This window comes from Natator depressus, chromosome 1 (assembly GCF_965152275.1).
Source record: "Natator depressus isolate rNatDep1 chromosome 1, rNatDep2.hap1, whole genome shotgun sequence".
In the NCBI taxonomy this organism is placed as follows: Eukaryota; Metazoa; Chordata; order Testudines; family Cheloniidae; genus Natator; species Natator depressus.
Genome location: NC_134234.1, coordinates 342,466,391 through 342,490,651, shown reverse-complemented (window position 1 = coordinate 342,490,651; position 24,261 = coordinate 342,466,391). Strand labels below are relative to the sequence as shown.

General features: G+C 53.1%; 1 protein-coding gene across 1 annotated transcript; it reads right to left on the bottom strand.

Annotated features, from left to right (window-relative positions):
- Window positions 1-3,063: 3,063 nt before the first annotated feature.
- On the bottom strand, window positions 3,064-19,441 carry ZC3HC1 (zinc finger C3HC-type containing 1). Its single transcript, XM_074942728.1, has 10 exons — window positions 19,286-19,441; window positions 17,137-17,248; window positions 16,740-16,890; window positions 15,269-15,352; window positions 14,662-14,789; window positions 12,883-13,040; window positions 11,949-12,192; window positions 8,056-8,262; window positions 7,030-7,239; window positions 3,064-5,642 (listed from the first exon to the last, which is right to left on the bottom strand). Exons 1-10 carry the CDS (start codon window positions 19,420-19,422, stop codon window positions 5,574-5,576), a joined length of 1,500 nt encoding a protein of 499 aa, XP_074798829.1. The 5' UTR covers window positions 19,423-19,441; the 3' UTR covers window positions 3,064-5,573.
- Between the last annotated feature and the right edge of the window lie 4,820 nt (window positions 19,442-24,261).

Sequence of the window (24,261 nt, the reverse complement as noted above, 5' to 3'; positions counted from 1 at the left end):
CCCTCCTTCCAAACCCCAGCACCGGGGCTGCCGCGGTGGGGGAGAGAAGGAGATAGACCCCCCTCCTTCCAAACCCCAGCTTGGGGGCTGCCGTGGTGGGGGAAAGAGGGAGAGACCCCCCCTCCTTCCAAACCCCAGCACCGGGCTGCCGCGGCGGGGGAGAGAGGGCACATCCATCGCATTAGAAAGGGGAGACTACTGATATTAAAATATGAGTTGTCTGCTTTTATTTGTAGAACAAAAAAGTGTTAATTATTATTAAGGGTTTTTTTATAGCCCTTTTACCCAAAGCACTTTACAACAGTTAGCCAATGGTACAAACAACATTGGGAAAGATCATTAAGCTGCCTGCCAAGACCCACAGCAATTTTCAAGTGTTCCGTGGAAAAAAAAAAGTTTGAGAACCACTGATGTAGAGGTCTGTGAGCCCACTGATGGCCCGGGATCTTTCGCTGTTAGATCCAAAGGTCCTGGGTTCAACTGCCACACATGCTCCAAACCCCGGGGTGTTGCTGCCCAGGCTGGATCTGCCGCCACAATGAAGCACGAAGAAAACTTCCCTGTAGGTTTGCCCATTGCTCACGCTCATCTGGCCCTCTCCCGGACAGGACATGCCATTACCCAGAGCCCAGTCCAGCACGGGGGCTCAGCTGCCACCGAGGCAGGTGGCTCCCAGTTACACATATCCCTGCACGGCCTGGGAGGGGGTTGCATGGGGATTTGGCTCCCCAGCCTGCCCTTTCTCGTCCCCACGCCGCTGAGCCAAGGGGCGGCCAGCCATGCTCCAAAGAGAAGAGGAGCTGCGCTGTCATGCGGCTCCATCTCGAGACCACCAGCCGTCTTCCAAAGTGGGCAGGTACTGGGCCACATTCCCCCGCCCAGCTCCGCTAGTTCACTTTACTTGTGCCCTGTGACCCTTTCCCTTTCCTTTCACCCCCTCCTGGCTCTTGTCACACAGCCAGAAAGCAGAAGATCGGACGTCCAAAGTGCAGGCAATGCCACGTTGATTGGGGTTAGTTTTAAGCAAGCGTCTCCATAGCTCTGACCCCGCAGAGCCTTGTTTCCCGGGTCCCAGTCCCCAGCTTCTTAGCAGGCATAATTATACCTGAAGTGCCTGCCCTGGGTCCCACCCCTTACCGTTTATGGTCATGTTCCGTCTTGGGGGGTTGCGAGTCTGGGAGCCACCTCTTTTGGATCCCATGGGAGGGGTGAGGAAGCAGGTTGTGTTTCGATCAGGGACAGGCATTTCTTTAGCTTTTAGTGTTTCTTATGCCTCCCCCACATCTCCCTGGCCCCTCCTAACTGGTTGCTTGACCTTGGCTTGAGAGAGGCGCCAGGCAGCCTTCCAGTGTACACTTGTAGATTACACTTCCACCATACCCAGTGATAACTTTTGTTCTGTTTCTTATTTTTACTCTGATTCTTGTTGGGCAGGGCCTCGAAGGACAATGGGCTACCTGCAGCCCTGGCAGCATGGCAATGAAAACGAATGGGTGACCAGCAGCAGGGTCAATAAATCATTGGAATGGGTATTTTCCGGCTCATTGTCCCTCTGGCCTGTGCTGCGCCTTTCCACGGCTTTCAGCACAGACACAAATAAGGAGCTCGTGTTTATATAGGACCACGAGCGTGCTGGCACGTCACAGACAACTGGGTAAGCAGGGCACAGGATTGGGACCCAGCAGAGACCTGGGCTCTGTTCCCTGCATAGGCAGAGAGCTGCTGTATGACCCTGGGGAAGACACTTCCCCCTCCCACCCCCAGTGCCTGTCTCCACTCCCACCCCGTGCCTGTCCTCTGTTTAGCTGGGGAGCTCTTCGGAGCAGGGCTGTACAGCACAAGGGGGCTCTGAGCTTGGGCGGGGTCTCGAGGAGCTTCGGGTCAGAAATCAACAGGACTACTCCAGGAGTAAGGCACGACTCAAGGTGAGCAAGGGTATCGGGCACAGGCTCAAACAGTCTGAATAGACAACGCAGGGAGACGGACGTCCCAGCATTTCGCTCCCCTCAAGCCACCCCGGCTACAGGAGAGCCAGGTGGATTCTCTTCCTCCTTGCACATCAGCAGCCCACACGCTTGCTGCATTCCAGTCTGGGAAGGCAACTTGATTCCTCGGGATGACGTGAGAAGGAAAGAGCCCAGCTTGGCTCTCAGCTTCAGGGGCAGGGCATGTTAGGAAAAGAATCTTTTGACTTGTCAAGTGACTATTGGAGACAAACATGGACTCGGACTCACTTCGGGGGCAGAGCCAGCCTTTAGAGGGGCTGGAGGCTCAGCGGACCGATCGGGGGCGGGTGCTCCAATCTAGCACCGGAGGCAACGTGGAAGGACACAGATGACAGCAATACCTGGCTACTTGTCTGCCAGCTCTAGGCCCTGATCCTGCTGTTGGCTTTGATAGTGAGCACCCCAGTGGGGCCCGGGCCATACCCATCGCACCATGGAAAGAAGCTGCGAGTGATTTAACAGGGAGCTTGAAAGGTTCACCTCCCTCCACGAGGGACACAGCAGAGGCGTGGCTGGGGAGTTCGCTATTAACAACCGTTAATTACACATTACAGTCCTCCTCCCATCTCCTCGGCTCAGAGGATCACGCATGGAAGGAAGCGTCCCCTACGGAGAAGCATCGGGGGAACAGTTACATGCCAAGTATCGGAGCAAGAGCTTGTTGCTGACAGAGCCCACAGCCTATGAATTTGCTGGAGGTTTTTTGAATAAAACAGCTGGTTCGCTTGGTGTTTGTGGTTTTGGCAAAATCCCAAGCCGAGCTCCCTTCCCCCTGCTGATTTATCACTGGAAGGCAGAGCCCTTGCAGATAAGACATCAGGCTTCGAAAGGTCAGACACACCCACTCACCATAGCGTGAACCTGCTCAGCTTTCGAATCCAGGAGGGTGCCAGGCGAGCCCAGCCCCAGGAAAGGGAGCTGAATTTGGATCACCCAAGCGAAGCTCGACCCCAGGAAGGAGCGAGAGGAGATGCTGTCAAGTGCAAAGGTCTAACATTAACAAAGCCAGTCTCCAGCGGGACAGGAGGTTAAAGTTCAACTCCCTGTTTCCGCTCAGTCCAAACTGCTGACCCCGAGGAAGTCACGCCTGATGGAATTTGTTAAGCGTTTTATTGTAACTTTACCCTCACAACAAGCTTTTATAAAAAAGTAGGTGACCTCAAATGCAGAGGGAAGAACAATATTAGTCTGAACCCGTCCCACGGAGTGGCTGGATCAGGTAGCTGGGAATCAGGACTCCTGGGTTCCAGGCCCGGCTCTGGGCAGGGGGTTGCTGGGGCCTGATTTTATTCACAGCTCGTGGGGGTTTGTTTTCGGTCCCTGGGCTAACCTTAACTTCTCTGGCTCAATTTCCACAACTGTAAAATGGAGATAATATAACATGACCTACCTGACAGGGGCATTATGGGTTTTAATCCACGTTGGTAAAGAGGCTAGAGGTGGACATAGGAATAGTCAACCTCAGCTTGTAGTTAACTGTGAAAAAATGTTGGCGACAGCGTCCCATTGGGGTGAGAGGAGAGGAATCCCCGATAGAAACGAAAGGGAGCACGGCACGGGTGGGGCGAGTTGCGGGGGATCCCCTAGAAGGGACACGCATGGCGGGACAGCGACAGTAAGTGGTGCTGGCGGGCACCAATCCTGCACGGATTGTGAGGCCTCTGCTGGGGTGGCAGCACCCAGGGAGATGTCATGTGGCCAGCGAGCCGGCTGTTTGATCATGAATCAGCCGGAGCCAGGTCTGTCTGTCACCACGCCCCTTCTTGTGAAAGAGGTTTCCGGGGGAGGGCGGTGTTTACTCTGCTGGCTCTTAGGATTTGTGGTTGGCTGCATTCAGGGGCTCGAACACAGGTAGTTTCCATCGTGTATTTTGGGGGGCCTGGGGGCTCTCGTGCCACCATTTGACCGCATATCACCTTGGCACCTAGCCATATTCCAGAGCTGGGTGGACCAAAGACCAGTGACGACAGGTGCAGTGGGCACCTGGGGCAGGCAGGAGATACATCAAGGGCACATGGACCCTTGGCCAAAAGGAGCTTGTCAATGGACTAGTCTATAAAAGTCTTTCAAGACAGCTGGACATGCCCAGATTCCCTAGAAGCAGGAGTTCAGATCCCAGCAGGGGCAGCTTAGTTTGTCGTCCTCCAAGGCAGAGTTCCATGTGGGGCAGATGTGAAATGCAGAGGTCCCATCTGTGCAGTGTGGCTATTAGAGAGCCTTACAACTTCCTTCTCAAGAGGGTTTGCTCAGTGTCCTTGAACAGCCTCTGCCAGCGCTGTGCATTGCACTGGCTGGCTGCCTTGCGCCACACCAGAGGTAGCTGCATTTTAGTAATGCCAGGGGTATAACAAGTGAAGCATCCTGGGATCTATGGGATGAGTGGCACCATATGAATTCAGAATTATTACCACTTGCCAGAGCGAAAGGAGCGGGGGTAGATTTAGGGAACCAGTTCTGGCTACAGAATGGCCTCCTCTTTCTCTGCATTGACCTGCTGGAGAGGGGTTAACCCAGCAGGGCTTGGGCAAGCTCCTGCACGTTCAGACGCTTCTTCAAACTTCTTGGGTTGGCCAAACTGGGCTGGATGCTCATGGTGCGATTCCCGGGTCACCGTGAGCACGGCGTGGGCCTCCCAGTCCCAGCAGAAGTGCGGTCAAGGCATCACAGGTTCCATGGGGCCTTGTAGAAAATGACCTGTGCAGCCATGATTGGATCCTCCCCCTCCTCTAAGCTCCCTCATGCCTGCCTGGAACCCCCAACCTGTGGACAAAGCCAGCCTGGCTCTTTCTGAGGTGCCAGAGCTTCTGGTGCGACACCCTGTGCCTGGTGGTGGAGCAGGAAAGGTACTGTGGGTCTGCAGGCAGGGAATTGGGGGAGGTGTTGTGCCCATGTGTGGGGAGCAGGGACCCCCGCAGAACAGAACTGTGTAACACTGCCCAGGCCTAAGACTGCGTGTCACTGGTCAGCCCCACCCCTGAAAGGAAGGAGTGCCAGACAGCTGAGGGGGAAAAGAAAAAAAAAAAAGTGAAAGATTTTATTACTACCTGTCATCACATCCCCAAGCCAGCAGGGCCCTGGCACATAGGCCCCTGTATGGTGTGCATAGAGGGACAGGCCTCGGCCCCTCTGCTGCACTCACCAATGAAATGGACGTAGTTCCTTGGCAGAAAAGATCCTCCCCGCATGGAGCCTGCTCTGGTTGGAGGTGGGGGAAATGCAGACCCGGTGGGGGGCTATCCAAAGCCGGTGGCTCCGAGAGCTGCAGTGGCAGCTTGCAAGAAGGGTGTAGGCTTCGGCAAACGTGCCCATATGCTCACCCGGGATTTCAAATCAAACTGCCGTCGGCTGCGGTTTACAGCCAGGGCCGAGTGTGGCCTTCACACCGTGCTTTGGCCACCCACAAATTACCTGCATCCCCAAGGAAAGGGCTCCCGCTGCTCGCTGGGCCTGGAGGAGCATCTCCAGGAGCTGCCTGGCAAGCAACTGCCAAGCAGCTCTCTCTCTAACCCAACCCAATGTCCCATGCTGCCCGTCTGGCAGGAATTCCCTGGCCAGGGCCAAGCGTCTTCAAGAGGAGCACGCGGCTTCCCACTGCCGGAATATCCGGAACACCTTGCAGGATTTTACCGAGAGGCTCTGCAACAAGAAGGAAACAAGGGGACAATCAGAGGTCAAGTCACTCCAGCAGGGAGTCGCACCCCAATGGCCCAGCTGGGGGGGTTCCCTCTAAAGCCACAGGAGAGAGGATAGACCGAGAAAGTGGTACAGGACGGAACCACCAGTCCTTTCATCCAAGGGTTGCACTTGCTGTACAGACACAAGCCCTTAGTAGATAACCCATTTTACTGAAGGGGAAACTGAGGCATGGAATGGGGCAGTGATAGAGTCGGCGCCACGAATAGAACTGAGATCTCCTGATTCCCAGGCCTGGGCACTAACCTCCAGCCTATGCTTGTTCCACCAGCCTGATAAAGTATCTGTCAAACTCTGTCCAGCTGTCATCTGGGCAAGCCGCTGAAAGCTCCTAGACACCCAGCAATTCTGCCCATGACACAAATCGCTTGAATCTTCAAAGACAAATGCTGAAACCCCAACCCCCCCGCCCCGCCCCAAGCTAGAACAAAGGCCATTCTCTAGCACAAGCGGTTTGTCAGTTTTACTCCCCCCGACGCCTCTCTTTTGGGGTAGCTCGGGCCGGTTTTGGCTAAGATAGAGGTAGATATGTCAAAAAACAGGCTTATAATGGGAAGCTAGATTCATCCTTCTCTACAGAGACTATCATCTCTCCATAGCTATGCCGACAGTCCCTCTCTGACATGGTGGATTTATATACGCATGTGTGCTGCGTACGGGGTTGCTGTAAATATCTTCAGCACCTTCTAAACTGTCCAGGCTCTGGTTCCACTTTCACTTTCCCCCTGGATAGACAGACTCACCTGACTCCATCTGTGTAAGTTACTAGCAGCTTCAGGCTCCTGCTAATTCTTCCCTTAGAGAGCTGGGGCAGTTTGAGTCAGTGAGTTTGTGGAGCTGGAAAGTGGATGACGCTCCAGCTGCTTCTGAATGGGCATGTAGATGCCAGCCAGCGTGCGTCAGTCAGGGCTACTAGAATCAAAACCCTTTCTGGCGGATCAGAACCAAGCTGCCCCAATTTTGTATGTAGGATCTCAGCCCAAAGTAGAATTTTAATGCCAAGTTTGGAGCAAACTGGAGTAGGCCTTTGGGAGATCGGGGGTGGGGGTTCAAAAGTTGAGGTGGGTTTCAGTTTTGGGATCTCAATTCATAGAATGTTAGGGTTGGAACAGACCTCAGGAGGTCATCTAGTCCAATCCCCTGCTCCCTTTGGGAGATTGGGGGGGTTCAAAGATTGAGGTGGGTTTCAGTTTTGGGATCTCAATTCATAAAATCATAGAAGATTAGGGTTGGAAGAGACCTCAGGAGGTCATCTAGTCCAATCCTCTGCTCAAAGCAGGACAAATCCCCAATTAAATCATCCCTGCAAGGGCTTTGCTAGAGCTCTCACCACAAGCTCTGCGTCAGCTGCTCTGTTTGATTTCCTGGCGGCCAGGAGAACATTCAGCACCACCTGCCAGCCAGGCTCCGCCTTCACAGACGTCAGCTCCAATTGGTTGCTGATGTCCCCTGAGACAGCCTTCTCCTGCACTGGGTTGACCCAAGGGCACCAGTCGCGGTGCTGAGAGCTGGGATCAAAGAAGTTTCTAGTGGGAGTGTCCTGCAGGGAGAGGAGTGACGACTTGTTTTAAAGAGACGTTATTAACAATAATACAGTCAGACACTGATTTAAAATCACCCCCAACTCCAGCCTCCAAAGCCATGCTGGGGAGCCCTCTCCAGGGCAGCAGAGAACAGCAGAGCACCACCACCTAGGACACGGGTGTCATTCAGCTCCAGGGATGTCTGGGGAAGGGTAGGTTCCACCCCACAGCCTGGGTGGAAAGTATTTGATAACTGCCAGTGAAAGAAGCACATTCAGTGGACCCTGCAGCAGCCCTCTCACATCTCCCATTCGTGCACCTGAGCACTGAGCTGGAGGGGCCGTCTTTAAGAGTGTTTCCATGGCCCCTCTGTTGAGGTTTAAGGGAGCAAATTCACTGCAATGATGGTGCTTTGATAAGATGACACCTGTCTCACCAGCAAGGATACCACTCCATGACCCCGATTCGTTACACAAAGGCCACCAAGCAGCCCCCAGAGGGAAGCGACTTCCCATCACAACCAGGCCTATCTGGATTCAAATCCACAACACAGAGGTATCTTCCTCCCAATCCCGCCTGGGCCTGCAAAAGGATCTGACTTTGCCAGATTTGAGAAGAGGCAGAAGGTTTAATTTCCCCAAGCTGGATAGAAACATAGAAACTAACTGGAAGGGATGGTGGTGATGTTCTCTCTGCTTCAGGGGATGTAGCCAGGACAGAGTAACACATGGAAGAGGAAGCCAGTTGCAAAGACATTGCCAGCAGCAGGGAAAACCTGACCTGGGTTCTTGAGAGAGTGGCAAATCCTCTTGGGCGCATGGCCAGGCACTCACCGAACTACTGGAAGAGCAGAGGCGTGCCCGCTTGGCTCTCCTTTGGGGGCTGGATGGCACCTCCACGCTGTCCCCCTGCCCCATGCTGCGGGTTACCGGGCGGCTCCTCGTTGACGGACTTGATGCCTCTGGCTCGGCCCGGTCCACGGGGCTCGAGCTATCCCAGCTCCGCATACGGGCTGTCACAGGGGATGGGCTCTTCTCGTGCTACCAGTGGGAAGGAGGGAGGGGAAAGTTAGCTCCTGATGGACAGCAGAGTTCCCATGGCCACCAGCACTTCCTCAGCTGCTGGAGGAAGGGACCTGCACTCGAAGCACAGGAGATCCTCGCGCCTAGTACTGCTCAGCCCAGCTCTAGAGCCTGGTTAGGTGCTGTAGGGAGCAGATCCGAGTGGCTGGCACATCACTTACCTCTCTTCCCCAGTCCAACCGATCCATACACAGCCAGCCTTACCCAAACGCAGCTTGACGCTTTCGGGGAGACCTTTGTTCGGAGAGCACATTTCCAGGGCTGGCCCCAGACAACCAGCCTGAAAAGACCCATGAGTGCGGGACGAAAGACGGCACAGGCCACTGCCCATAACAAACACGGCTTGCTGCCCCTCGCCTTCCACCTGCAAGGCCCTGCGGAGGCTTCCTGACCTCTGGCGCCAGCACCATTGCAGGAGAGGTGGACGTGCTGCACTGAGCCTAGCTGTCATACTTCCTCCCCCACAGGAGGTGGCGCTGTGCCCAGGGTAAGGGTTTTAGCACTTTCGGCAGAATCCACGCCCAATTAGCTTGCAGCGACGTGAGTGACGGATCCTAAGGCGTGCAACTGTAAAAATGCATCAAAATGCAACCACCACCCAGCCAGGAAATGAGCGTTTACACGGGCGCTACAGAACGCCCTGGGATTTATTCCGCACTCATCCCCAGGCATCTGAACGCGGCTAGCCTTCGACCTCCCTGCGCAAACGACAGCACTCGCATCCCCACTCCGCAAAAAAACCCGCTGGGGCTCTCGAACAAAGGGGATTCTCCCCACCCTCTAGGCTTTGCCCCAGCTACCTCACCAATGGCCTGGATACAACTTCAGTGCTATTCCCAAAGCGGGCAGACACAGCTAGACTGAATGAGCCTGCTCGCTGAATTTTCAGGGGTAGCTCTGGGATGACGGACAGAGCGCACGTTGGGGGCATTTTCCTCCTGACTCACTGGGAGATTTTGACCGTCCCAGAGAGGTCTATAAATAAAAACAGTCAGAGGCCAACATTTTCAAAAGCCGCATTGATGGAGGTGCCTGGATTTCAGAGACCCATGGGGGCGGATTCTCATTGGCGCTGAGCACCTACAGCTCTGAGTAAGTCACTGAGAGCTGAGGGTGCTCAGCGCTTCGGCAAACCTGGCCTAAGATGCAGGCAGTCGATGGCCACTTTGGAAAGTTTGGGCCGTAGAGAAAATTCCAGCCTGTGGGGCCCACAGTCAGGCACCTCCCACCAGCACTTTAAAAAGAGACAGAAGTAACCCCTTCCTCCTCTTCCCCAGTGGTCTCTCCCAGGGACCCGGCTTCAATCTGCACAGGCGAGAGGGACCGGTGCTCACAGCACACGATGCTCCCTGATTTATAATGAAATCCTTCAGTCCTGCTGTTTTTGCAGCTTCATCTCCCGTTACTCTGCAGCAGCAAAGCTGGGGCTGCTCTGTGAACTTGGCCTTGATAAACTTGGCCTGGATAATGGCACCAAAGCTCTCTTTCATGCCATCACACAAGAGAGGGATGAAAGGATGTAGGTCCCACAGGCCTGCAGGGGGTCGCCCCAGAAAAGCAGCGGGACTGGAAACACAGCAGCGCGACAGAGCCCAGGCTGGGGGAGAGCTGCCTTGGAGCCTTGAAGAAACTAATCCGACCCCGAGCGCAAAAGCGCCAGTGTATCAGTAACCTGCTTAAAGAGATGCCTGGTGCTTGGGCATCGGAACCAGATTCCACTGGAAAGAATGCTCATGTCTGCAGATCTGGATCAAACAAGGAGCCATCTTCACTGGGGGGCAATGGCAAAAGGAGGCTGCCAGCGACTGTGTTGTAAATCAGAAATCCACCCCAAGTACCCACCTGGGACCAGATCCTGACTCCAGTTAAAATGGTGCAAATCTGGAGTAGCCACAGAGCACGGTGCTGTAATATAGTCAGACACTTCTCTACCTGCAGAGTCCAGGCCAAAATTTAGGGAGACCCCCTGTGATTAAGCAGCACAGGCTAGGTTTAGTTTCTGGAGTTGGGAGCCAGAGAAAACCACTGGGTTTTGTCCACGTTCAGTGGCCTCTTTAAAGAGTCCCCGGCACGTTCATCACAACTGAGCCCAGCTTCTTGTCTAGCACAAGGGCCAGGACAGTGGCCATTTGGGGGGATTTATACTCTCAGCAGAATGCGTGATTCCCACAGCCTCCCCCCATCAGCCATCCCCACCAGGTGGCACTTGGAGGCTGCTTGCCAGCAGGATTACAGCAGTGCTAAGTTTCAGAGTAACAGCCGTGTTAGTCTGTATTCGCAAAAAGAAAAGGAGGACTTGTGGCACCTTAGAGACTAACCAATTTATTTGAGCATAAGCTTAAGTGAGCTGTAGCTCACGAAAGCTTATGCTCAAATACATTAGCAGTGCTAAGGGAAGTCCCTACCTGGCCTTAAACTACCTGATCATGTCGCTTTAACATTCCCAAGAGGGATGTTCTAATTTCAGATCTATGCAGGGAGCTCCACCCCAGCAAACCAACTCGCTGGTGGAGGGCTGCCTGAGCTCTTTGCAGTCAGGGACCTGGCTTCAGTTGGCCAAAGCAGAGGGGGGTCACTAGAGTGTGAGAAGCCCACTCGTCTTTTCTGCTGCAGCCGTCCCAACCCACCTGGCTCAGCAGCCATGAGCAGGACCCAAACCGAGATCCCATGAGTGGCAACACATGGGGCTGTCACTAGACCAGGGGCGGGCGAACTTTTTGGCCTGAGGGCCACATCGGGTTTCCAAAATTGTATGGAGGGTTGGTTGGGGAGGCTGTGTCCCCAAACAGCCAGGTGTGGCCTGACCCCTATCCGACCTCTCCTGCTTCTCGCTCCGTCGGGACTCCAACCCCATCCACCCTCCCTGTCCCCTGACCGCCCCCGGAGCCCCTGCCCCTGACTGCCCCCCACCACCCCATCTAACCCCTCCTCTCATTCCTGACTGCCCCCCCGGACCTCTGCCCCATCCAACCACCCCTTCTCCCTGACCACCCCCCACCGCCCCATCCAACCCCCCCCATGACTGCCCCCCCGGGACCCCTGCCCCCATTCAATCCCCCTGTTCCCTGCCCTCTGACCCCTATCCACACCCCCTCCCCCGACCACCACCTCGAACTCCCCTGCCCTCTATCCAACGCTTCCTGCCCCCTTACCGCGCTGCCTGGAGCGCCGGTGGCTGGCGGCTCTGCACCTGCGCTGCCCGGCAAGAGCTCACAGCCCCGCCGCCCAGAGCATTGTGCCAGCAGCGCAGTGAGCTGAGGCTGCGGGGGAGGGGGAACAGCGGGGGAGGGGCCGGGGGCAGCCTCCCAGACCAGGAGCTCAGGGGCCGGGCAGGAGGGTCCCGCTGGCCGGATGTGGCCCGTGGGCTGTAGTTTGCCCAGCTCTGCACTAGACCATCATGCTGGCCCAGACATTTTTCTCCTTCCCTAGGACATACATCTCACTCTATACAAACAGCACGTCTGAAGCTGGGATAGTAAATACACTGCCATGAAGGCCTTCGATACACATTGCAATCACAGGTCTTTTCACAAGGCCACAGGGCTTCAGCCCACACAGATTTGCTAGTTGTCTCCATCTCTTTCCAAACCTCCTTCCCAGAGAAACCTGGAGGGACCTCTCTGACCGAGAGAGGTGAAGCTTACCTGCTCTGAGCCCGGAGGAAACGTCGTGTCCTGGCTCCTCGTGATCATCCTGCGGGGAGACGTGGGCACCAGTGGGGCTCGGTCCGTGCGCGCCTCTGTGGGCGTGGTGGGAGTGCTGCCGAGTCCAAAGGAAGAGTCCAACTCGAGCATGGAAGACTCAATCTGATGGAAACCCCACAGCCCCACCTTCCTCATGCAGCGGGAACACGTGATCACCGGGAGGTGCATGGACCCTGACGAAGGGCTGTGGGTTGGAGGCAGGTAGAGCGGGGTGAGGAGAGAAAGTCAGGAACAAATCTAGGCACTCCCTCAAAATGGATACCGATTTTTAGAACAAGCAGCTGTATTTGATCGACTAAACATTTAGTCCAGTGGTCCCCAAACGTCTGAAAGCTGAGCTCCCACTTCCGGGAAACCCATCGCACACCCCCGCCAGGCGTTGTTAAAAGCCTACACATTTTAAATCTATACACCAACTTGCACACACACCTCGGTTAGCTCTTCGCATGGTCCTTCCTTTCCTTTCTTTCATGCTTTGATGATCAGTGAAATAATCAGCAGTGTTGACGTCTATTTGAAATACCATCATTGGCATCTAAGTTAACGGGGCAGTTGACAGCTCAGAGCAATTGTTTCAGGCTCTCTGCAAACTCAGGCAGATGTCTATCTCTGCAGCAGTTACCTCACTTCATTGTTTGTTTGGGGGGTTTTCTGTGCAACCATAGCAGCTAGAGGATGACACTTGTTAAACATTGGAAGCTCAGGCCCTGGAGAGGCAATATTGGAGAGGACAGTCCTTTGTGTTCTAGCCCCCTCAGTTTCTGACAGGTTTCATAGCAAATTACAGCAAAGTGCTACCTAATTTTGAAGCACGTGTATGACATTTACAAACAGCATTTTAGCTTTCACCATCAGATATTAGTCACCTACTGACCTGTAAGCCCAGCCACAGAGGGCCAGGATGCAGGCGGGGACATGTACTTGAAAGATGTCAGAGCCCAATTTCATTGGTGTTTTCTCCCCTTCGGTTTTGCATTCAAGTTCCTCCTCGATCAGATGCAGGAGAAGGCTGATTTTATCTTCTGTCAAGAACTGCAGAGGACACACAACTCAGTCACGGTCTGGGCGGGTCACGAGCCATGCTTGTGCTCCCTCAAACAGAGTTCCAATACAAGGGGCACACTTGGAGCAAAGACTGTCTCTATTTGTACAGTACCTAGCACAGTGGGGCTCTGATCTCAGTACTACTGTACTATAAATAAATGATTATAATGTTGCAATCAGGAAAGTGGCTATGGAAAAAATGGCATCTTCTTACTCCTCAGATGAGTTCCCTGGGTGTTTCCAGAATCAGAGCGGCTGACATTAGCGACCATTGTAAGTTTCTACTCCTGTTAGCTCTTCAGAACCAACACAGAGAGGGAGATGGCCTCCTCCTTCTGCCTCATGCACGATCAACAGAATCATCAACAAAGTTCTGATCGCTGGACTAACCTCCACCCCCCAGAAGGCTGCACAGGTGAAATGGAAAGTGGAATGTGGCCTGCAAAATCTTCGTTACTGGCGATGATGCAGGAGCCAGAATGAACCCAGTTTGACTGTCAGATCCCAAAGGGCAGGGGCAGTGTGTGTGTGTGTAACCTGAGTACATTGATGGGGAATTGTGTGTGTGTGTGTAACCTGAGTACATTGATGGGGAATTGCTGAGACACAATGAGGAAGGAGCCCCAGGGTCCCATTGTCAGGGAGGCCCTTTTTAGAACAGAGCATTAGAAAGGGGACAGATGGGATACAGAAATGTGTTCATTGCCCACTGCCTATGTCCCTTATGGATTTTAAGCCTAAGCCAATATATATGCTATCCATGGAGGTAGTGAGGTCAACCATTTCCACTGTTATTCCTTTCCACCCAACTGATGAACCCTTGGTTCCAGCAAATAAGTTCCACCCTGGTGTCATACTGAGAGACAACCAAACACCTGACTATAGCAACGGGCCTTAGTACATGGCTGATGGGCACTAGACCGAGTGCTCTGGGCAACCATTAGAAGATGAGCATTTATAGGCTGCTACTTGCTGGTTGCTCTACCTTACAATCCCCATACAGCTAACGAGACAAGGCTGGTGGCTACTTCCTGCTCAGGACACCTCACTGATTCAGGCAAGTAACTGTTATCGAGGTGAGGGTCTGCTGGTAGGCCTGGCCTCCTTCCCTCTGCAGCTAAGAGCATGCTGTACAAAAAGGAGTCCACGGCTTCCTTCCCATGAAGCGTTTCCACATGGAGCAGTGGGAACCTGAGGCTGCTGACATTTTTATGCACATTTGCAACATTGTGACACAAAAACCCACTTTCGGGGGCTGCCTCCCCAAACTGTGCAATTAGTGAACACAATTTTTAAAACCATCTTGAAAAAACCTGAGGAAATTCCACACCAAAACCTTTGTTAGGAGAACGCTGCGGTTGCAAAATTAAGCGCTCAAACATCAGCGAACACCTCGGGTTACCCATGCAGACTATTAAAACTGTAGGATGATGCATGCGCAAGGGGCAGAGCTAAGGTTACCCAGGCAACTCTCAACTTTAGCCTTTCTTGGCTTCTGAGGTCTCAACCTTAATGACATTTTTTATATGGATTTATATAATGGCAGCACGCCAGGCACCTTCATCTAACCCCCGCCCCACCTTTCTCCCAATGGTGAACGCAAACTCACCATATTTTTCACATCCTCTGGTTTCAGAGAGGGCAGCTGAAGATCTAGCTGACACAGGCTTTGAAAGCGATCCAGGAAGTCACTGACAAGGGCTATGGGCTCGCCAACCAGTAAAATGGCAAAGCGATCTATTGGGAAGCAAGAAGCAGGAGGCTTCAGTTTCGATACAGATCCCTGCACGCTCGTCATTTCAGACAGAAGAGGAATCAGTGATGCCAAATTAAAAATAAGGGTCTTCCTGCCATTAGAAGGCCAAGCACAAAAAGGAGCATGGAGCTACTATTTTGCTCTTTTTCAGGTCACCTTTAAGCCTGATCCATTGCTGAAACGTGGCCCAACTTCCTAGTGAAGCGAGGGCTTTAAAAAAGATAAATTCTCTAACCCCTTTACAAATGCCCTGAGTCCCGCAATCCCCGCCACGTCCCGATTACAGTTTTTAACAGTCATCTCTCTCTGTAAAAAGGGACTGTAACAACCTTGAAGGTAGGTGCTATTGAAGGCAATGCTATGAGAAGGCCAATACAAAAGGAGAGGGGAGTAACACTAGAAAGGAAGAAAGAGAGCACATTCTTGGACTGTTGCCCAGGTTGGACTTAGTGACACCTACCTGGGCAGGGGCTGTCGGGCCAGAAACAGAACTTCTCATGGGCCGTACACAAAGCTTTCTTCAGCTCCGCACACCTCTCCTTGTCTGAAAGGCAAACAGCACTGAAATTTACGTAGCTGCGGAATAATCTTCCACAGGAAGCATGCTGAATGTTTCAATCTAGTTGGACAAAGCTCAGGAGAAGAGGGATGGCTGGATGACAGCTAACAGGGTGTCTGTAGCTCTAATGTCTAGGGTGCTGTCATTTTGATTGATATTTGAATGGATGGCTGCATACAAATCTGGCCTGCAGAAACCCTGAAAAGTTACTTACTGCAGATGTTAAAATCTCATCTTAAACCATCTCCTGTTCCCTTCCCCTTGTCCTATAGCAGGACCCCATCCCGTTGGGGGCAGACTGCCTCATACTCTCTGACCCACCAGCTCTTCTTCCCTGCAGATAACTCTACTGGGCCCCACACTCATTTCTCCCTGCCCTGTCTTACCTTCGGACTTGCTCTCTCTTCCCACACTGGTTCATGCTCTGAGGGAGCAGTCAGGAACCAGCAGCAGTGGGGAGCAGGGCAGGTTACGAGAGAAAGAAGGGGACATTCTCAGCCAGGCAAAACCTATTCCACCTCCCTGCAGCCACAAACCCTCCCTCTCCCTTAGGACATTGCCCCCAGTGCTCATCATGAAACGGTAGGAGTTTGCCAATGTCCAGGTGATGGGGACTTGGAAATTAAGAACTTGACCAAAAGAAGCAGAAAGCTCCAGTTTCAATTGCAGGTGTAGGTTAATATGGTCTCAAGACAAAGGAATGTACAGGGAAGGAGAGCAAGTTAAAGGGCGGTGAAACCATCGTACTCCAAGGCTAAGGGAAAAACTTGAGATTGGTTGCTAGACTAGAAAAAACATAAAATGAACATAACAAGTAGAGAGAGTTTAACTGCTAACAACTCCCCATAAATTCTTTGTTACAAAGGAAATGCCAGACTGGCTCAGAGCAGTTGCCCATTATTATTTGTATTGCCATAGCATCTAGGAGCCCGAGGCATGGACCAGGATATCTTTGTGTTAGGCGCTGTCCAAGCACAGAACAAAAAGATAGTCCCTGCAGTGGGCAGTACCAGCTGCTTTAGGAGATGGTGCAGAAACCCTGCAGTAGGCACTCATGGAATAACCTGCCCCCAGGGAAATCTCTTCTCAGCCCCTAGTAGTAGAGCTCAGTTGATGCCCTAAAGCAGGAGGTTTTATGATCTTTAAAACCCAAGGGTGTTTTTAAACTTGGGTGCATGAACTTAAACCTGCTAAATAAGTGGCTCCATTTTCAGAGCTACCGAATACCCCCAGCTTCTATTGAAAATACCAAATGTAAATGCCCAAGTATGAATTTAGGGGGCTGCTCTAGGTACTTTGATGTGAAATCTTTAATTTTATTTCCAGATTAGGAACTAAGCAATCATCTGTATGGAGAGACTGTTGTACGTACACTTGTTGAAGTCAAATGCCAGCTGCAAACTTGCACAAAGGAAGGCCTGGCAGCTGGAGCACTTCAGCATGTCACTCTCTATATTGGTCCATCCATATTTGGCACATATCAGGGGGGACAGGTCATGAGGTTTGCCTGCCCACTTCAAAGAGTGCTCATGTTAAGGACAACAATACAGAGACATCACAACTGTATTCAGCTAAATACTTGGGCCAACCAAACAATTCACCTGGGTCTTTATTGAAGGACACCTTTTCCACCTTTTAAGAAATGGAGTGGCTGGGTGAAGAGACATGCATGGAGGTTGACTGCCATGAGAAATTCAGGGTTGGTTTTTGGGGGGAGTGTACAGGTAGGTCAGCTTTTGACACAGAAAGCTCAGCACCAAAAAGGATATAGTAAACGTTTCTACTCTGCTGAAGAAGGCTTCTTTACTAGTTGTCTCCAAAGGAAGAGCATCTGTTTGAGAAGATCCATTAGTTGATTCTGACAAGGCAGATGTGTCCTTTCTAAAATAAAGCAACAGGTCAGCAAGCAAAGTCCCTTTGCCTTCTGTGTAAAGATTTAATTAACGTTCTAGGAAAATGCATATTACAGAAATGAGTCCACAACACCTCTACCAATCTCACCCTTCAAGTTTAACCTCAAAACAAATTTCTTCCAAAAGTCCTACAAACCCTAGATTCTAAGAAGTGTTAACAAAACAAAGGCCAATTAAGTGGAACAAAGATGTACACTAAACATCAGCGCTCAATCTCCTGACACTGATCAGTAACAGCTGGTGACACGCATTTTCCATGAGGGTTCCCACACCTCTTTTCCAAATCTGGTGAAGTAATACGGAAAGCTGAAACTAAATCTGAGAACTTTGCGAGGAAGCAGCATGATTCTGTGGCTTAAATTGCAGCAAGGGAGGTTTAGGTTGGACACCAGGAAAATCTTTCTATCAGGATAGTTAAGCACAGGAACAAATTGCCTAGAGAGAGTGGGGAATCTCCATCATTGTCTAACCTGTTCTTAAAAATCTCCAAACACCTGTCAGGAATGGTCTAACTCAGTGGTTCTCAAACTTTTGTACTGGTGACCCCTTTCACATAGCAAGCCTCTGAGTGCGACCCCCCCCCCTTCTAAACATATAAAAAAGTGTTTTTAATTTAACACCATTATAAATACGGGAGGAAAAGTGGGGTTTGGGGTGGTGGCTGACAGCTCGTGACCCCTCATATAATAACTTCATGACCCCATGAGGGGTCCAGACCCGCAGTTTGAGAACCCCTGGTCTAGCTACTACGTAGTCATGCCTTGAGTGCAGGGGCCTGGACTAGATGACCTCTGAAGGTCCCTTCCAGTCCTACAGTTCTATGATTCTATGACAGGGCACAAGACTGGGAGCAAGATGACATTGTTCTCGTCCCATCTCAAGGCTACATTAGCTTCTGGGGTGAACAGAAGACTGAGAGAAAAAGTGTGAATTTCGTATTTAATATTTTCTTTTGGTAGCATCCAGAGGCCTTGACTGAGCCTGGGCTGCTTTTGACACCACCAATAATGCCCTCCTTCTTAAAATCTTGTGCTCCCTTGGTTTCTGTAACTCTGTCCTCTCCTGGTTCTTCTCCAATTTCTCTAACTTTTCCTTTCGACACCTCCTTTAGTAGGTCCTCCTCCTCCACTCTCCACGTGAGAGTCCCCCGTTGTCTTGTCCTCTTCTCCCTTTATATCTTCTTGCTAGATGGTTTCAACCACGATCTTTTCACTGATGAATTACAAACCTTTTTCTTCATTTGTGAGCCTACATCCAATTCCACATCAGAGCCTAATGCATAGACTTCACCTCCTTAATACGTTGCTGCCAATTTTAAATTAACTGTTGGCCAAACCTGAACTTTTAATATCCTCTCTGAAACCTTCCCTACTCCACCCATTCTTGGTCACCTTTAAAAAAATACCACAACCCTCCATGTCACCCCAGCCAAAAACTTGGGGGCCATCTTCAGCTCCTACATTTCCTCACCACTCATAACCAGAGCCGTGCTTAAGACTAGCCACGCAGGGAGTCAATTCTGATTCACAATGGGAAAAGAAATCCACTTGAGAGCCAGCCACTGTAAACACAAAGGCTAGTGCAAACTGGACCCAACCATGGGGCTGCGCTGACAACGTGCCAGCTACAATCGGGCCCATCGCAAGGCAACCACCGGCCTCCTCTGCGATGCCAGGGATGGACGGGCAGACGCCTGCCTTTGGCCAGGCAAATAAGAGGCCCAGGCTACAATGCTCCTAAAGCCTCTGCCGGGTTCATCGCCCCCCCGCACTCCCCGGACCGTGAGGGACTGGACCACCCGGGGGCCCTCGCTCCAGCCCGGCTCGAAAGGGACACCTCGCCTGCCTGGGCCCGTGTGGCCGTAACGGTGCCCGCGCTGGCGGCCCGGCTGACCCGGTGTGGGGCTGCTGCCCCCCGCCAATGGGCCCAACGCAGGAGCCACGGGGGGTAACCGAGGCGATGAACCGGGGCAGCTGTTGTGTGTCCCCCCCAGATCCCCGCTCACCCCTCCGGGCCGGCCTCCTCCGGGGCGATCCCCCCGTCTATCAGCTCCCGGATCTTCTGGGGGGTGACGGCTGGGGACTTCGGTTTGCCCCCCGAGCCCTCCTCGCCCTCCGGGGCCGCAGCGCTGGGCGCCGCCATCTTGGTCCCGCACTGTGTAATCCTCCCCCGCGGAGGAGGGAAACAAAGAGCCGGGGAACTCCCGTTCCGGCCCCACACGGCAGGCGCTCCAGGGCCCTCTCATCTCCACCCCCACCCCCGGAGTAAGGGGAGTCGCCTCCCAGGGCGGCCACTGAGCCAGATCCTCCCGCCTCCCTTGCCTAGGGTGACCAGATGTCCCGATTTTATAGGGACAGTCCTGATATTTGGGGCTTTGTCTGATATAAGCACCTATTACCCCTCACCCCCGTCCCGATTTTTCACACTTGCTGTCTGGTCACCCTACCCTTGCCAGAGGGGGAAGACTCCAGATCCATCCCCACTACAGGGAGCCTCCCTGAAAAGGAGACAGGGCTTGGGAGGAGCATAAGGGGAGTAAAGAGGAGGGTGCGTCTACACTGCCGGCTCTACAGCGGGGAGCGAGGGTTACTGGGGGTGCATCTACACTGCCGGCTCTATAGCGGGGAGCGAGAGCTACTGAGGGCGCGTCTACACTGCCGGCTCTCTAGCGGGGAGCGAGGGTTACTGAGGGCGCGTCTACACTGCCGGCTCTATAGCGGGGAGCGAGGGTTACTGAGGGCGCGTCTACACTGCCGGCTCTATAGCGGGGAGCGAGGGTTACTGGGGGTGCGTCTACACTGCCGACTCTATAGCGGGGAGCGAAGGTTACTGAGGGCGCGTCTACACTGCCGGCTCTATAGCGGGGAGCGAGGGTTACTGAGGGTGCGTCTACACTGCCGGCTCTACAGCGGGGAGCGAGGGTTACTGAGGGCGCGTCTACACTGCCGGCTCTACAGCGGGGAGCGAGGGTTACTGAGGGCGTGTCTACACTGCTGGCTCTACGGCGGGGAGCGAGGGTTACTGAGGGTGCGTCTACACTGCCGGCTCTATAGCGGGGAGCGAGGGTTACTGAGGGTGCGTCTACACTGCCGGCTCTATGGCGGGGAGCGAGGGTTACTCAGGGTGTGTCTACACTGCCGGCTCTCTAGCGGGGAGCGAGGGTTACTGAGGGCGCGTCTACACTGCCGGCTCTATAGCGGGGAGCGAGGGTTACTGAGGGCGCGTCTACACTGCCGGCTCTACAGCGGGGAGCGAGGGTTACTGGGGGCGCGTCTACACTGCCGGCTCTATAGCGGGGAGCGAGGGTTACTGGGGGCGCGTCTACACTGCCGGCTCTCTAGCGGGGAGCGAGGGTTACTGAGGGCGCGTCTACACTGCCGGCTCTATAGCGGGGAGCGAGGGTTACTGAGGGCGCGTCTACACTGCCGGCTCTATAGCGGGGAGCGAGGGTTACTGGGGGTGCGTCTACACTGCCGGCTCTATAGCGGGGAGCGAAGGTTACTGAGGGCACGTCTACACTGCCGGCTCTATAGCGGGGAGCGAGGGTTACTGGGGGTGCGTCTACACTGCCGGCTCTATAGCGGGGAGCGAAGGTTACTGAGGGCGCGTCTACACTGCCGGCTCTATAGCGGGGAGCGAGGGTTACTGAGGGCGCGTCTACACTGCCGGCTCTACAGCGGGGAGCGAGGGTTACTGAGGGCGTGTCTACACTGCTGGCTCTACGGCGGGGAGCGAGGGTTACTGAGGGTGCGTCTACACTGCCGGCTCTATAGCGGGGAGCGAGGGTTACTGAGGGTGCGTCTACACTGCCGGCTCTATGGCGGGGAGCGAGGGTTACTGAGGGTGTGTCTACACTGCCGGCTCTCTAGCGGGGAGCGAGGGTTACTGAGGGCGCGTCTACACTGCCGGCTCTATAGCGGGGAGCGAGGGTTACTGAGGGCGCGTCTACACTGCCGGCTCTACAGCGGGGAGCGAGGGTTACTGGGGGCGCGTCTACACTGCTGGCTCTATAGCGGGGAGCGAGGGTTACTGGGGGCGCGTCTACACTGCCGGCTCTATGGCGGGGAGCGAGGGTTACTGAGGGTGCGTCTACACTGCCGGCTCTACGGCGGGGAGCGAGGGTTACTGGGGGCGCGTCTACACTGCCGGCTCTACGGCGGGGAGCGAGGGTTACTGAGGGCGCGTCTACATTGCCGGCGCTACAGCGGGGAGCGAGGGCTACTGAGGGCGCGTCTATGCTGGCGGCTCTATAGCGGGGAGCGAGGGTTACTGAGGGTGTGTCTACACTGCCGGCTCTCTAGCGGGGAGCGAGGGTTACTGAGGGCGCGTCTACACTGCCGGCTCTACAGCGGGGAGCGAGGGTTACTGGGGGCGCGTCTACACTGCCGGCTCTATGGCAAGGAGCGAGGGTTACTGAGGGCGCGTCTACACTGCCGGCTCTACAGCGGGGAGCGAGGGTTACTGGGGGCGCGTCTACACTGCCGGCTCTATGGCAGGGAGCGAGGGTTACTGAGGGCGCGTCTACACTGCCGGCTCTATAGCGGGGAGCGAGGGTTACTGAGGGCGCGTCTACACTGCCGGCTCTACAGCGGGGAGCGAGGGTTACTGGGGGCGCGTCTACACTGCTGGCTCTATAGCGGGGAGCGAGGGTTACTGGGGGCGCGTCTACACTGCCGGCTCTATGGCGGGGAGCGAGGGTTACTGAGGGTGCGTCTACACTGCCGGCTCTACGGCGGGGAGCGAGGGTTACTGAGGGCGCGTCTACACTGCCGGCTCTATAGCGGGGAGCGAGGGTTACTGAGGGCGCGTCTACACTGCCGGCTCTATAGCGGGGAGCGAGGGTTACTGAGGGCGCGTCTACACTGCCGGCTCTATAGCGGGGAGCGAGGGTTACTGAGGGTGCGTCTACACTGCCGGCTCTACAGCGGGGAGCGAGGGTTACCGGCACTGCAGTGGTACAGCTGCACTGCTGTAGCGCTGTAGTGTAGACACTACGGCGATGGAAAAGGAGTTTTTCCATTGCTGTCGTACATCCCCCCGAGAGGCAGTAGTTAAATCAATGGAAGAATTCTTCCATTAACCTGGTTGTGTCTACAGCTGTATTAGGTCAACCTAACTATGCTGCACTGAGATGTTTTACAGCCCTGAGCAATGTAGCTAAGTCAACTTAAGTTTGAGGTGTAGACCAGGCCTTAGAGTCACCTGTGCCTCTAGGGACAGGAGGCAACCTGTTTCTCCCACTGCTGTCTGTCCGGAGCAAGATGTCTGACTCCATCATAAATTGTCTCCATGACAGCAGCATCCTTTTTGATAGGTCATCCCGTGTCCTCCATGCCTTCTCTTCCCTCCAGATGGGATCCAATCTAAGATGCACCTGGTGCTTTTGCCCCAAGGTAACCTGATGACAGGCCCAAACCACTGTAGCCATCTCTGTCTAATTACTGATTCCACAGTCTGCTGACCTGCTCTGCACAACACTTCCACATTAATTACACAATCTCTCTAATGAATTCCCAACATTCTAGACCCACAAAGGCGTTCTGGTTCCTAAGTTCCATTGAGATCAGTCCGTAGCTCTTCTTCAGGTCTGGATTGGTCCAATAAAAGATATTACCTCAACTACCTTGTCTCTCTCATTGAAATCGGTGGTACTAAGGAGCCTAAATACCTTTATGGATTTGAGCTGAAGCCCCTAAAATCTCCTCCTGCTTCCTGGCCCTCTCCTTTTGTGGGAAGATCGCTCCCCTTACTTGTGATTAAGGCAGAAATCCCCAGATCCTCTCGATCCCAGTATTGCTGACCCCAAATCATGACTCAGGCCCCAAAAACTCATGAGTTTTAAAAACGATAATACATGTTGGATTTGTTTTATTTGCCTTTTGGTTTCCGTGCTTTTAGGCATCACATTTTCAAGCTTTTCCCTGCAATCACAAAGGCTAAAAACTTAAAATTTTAAAAAGAGTCTTGGATAGTTGCATGTCTCCAGGAGCTGGGTGTTTAAGACAAACAGCAACTATCATGAGACTCCCAATACAATCAGAGGAGTTTGTGACACTTTGGAACTTTGAGGCATTCAAAATCCAAACCTGGATTCTAATTTTGCACAACCCCAATTTCCTGAACCAAAACTAGATCAAAATGTCACTGACTTTGGGGAATTGGAATCCTGGACACACAGCTAATTTATTTGTTTGTTTGTTTGTTTGTTTAGCCTTTTAAGCCCATTTCTGCTGTCAGTGAAAGGAATTTGCAAATATCTGCTCATCAGTTTTAGCCTTCCTCCATTCAAATGGTCTAGATAGAGTATCCCTGGAATACAGTGTGACCAGAGTCAACTTTGTGTGGGAGCTGAGCTCCATGCAGGCTGAGATGCATAGAACTAGGGAGATTTTAAATGTCATTCAGTGAAATACATGACAAAGATCCTTCCCCAACAGAAAGAAAGAATGTTGAAAACTTTCTTAAATAAATAAATTCTTTCAGAGCTTGATCCATTCATTGTGATATTTTACTGCTGATGTAGCAGCACCGGTGTGTTGTTGTGCCTTATGGACTTGTTAGAAGATACTGTCCCTGACCTGAAGAACAGACAATCTAAGGCCCAGATTTTACAATGACCTCAGAAAGGTTGGACTTCTGAGATGCACATGGAACCCCTTTGACTTCAGTGTGGCTTTGTGGAGGGGTCTGGGTCTACCAGCATGGAGATCCTCACAGGGTCAGGGCCTATAAAGATAGATAATACAGCAATGTGGGCATCGAATAGAGGCAACTGAAGGATAGAGGTGTTGAGTTTCTATGTCAATGACTGCTGCACAAACGCATTGCTAGATTAGATTAACTAGGCAGGCAAGGAAGGAGGAGAGATGCTGCCAGATGCTTATGCTTTCAAATCCCAGGAAGTTGAGAGCATTCAGTGCTTGGCAAGGGCTGTTCACTGCTAGCATCACAGCCATTACTGCCCCAGGGATTCAGTTTCTA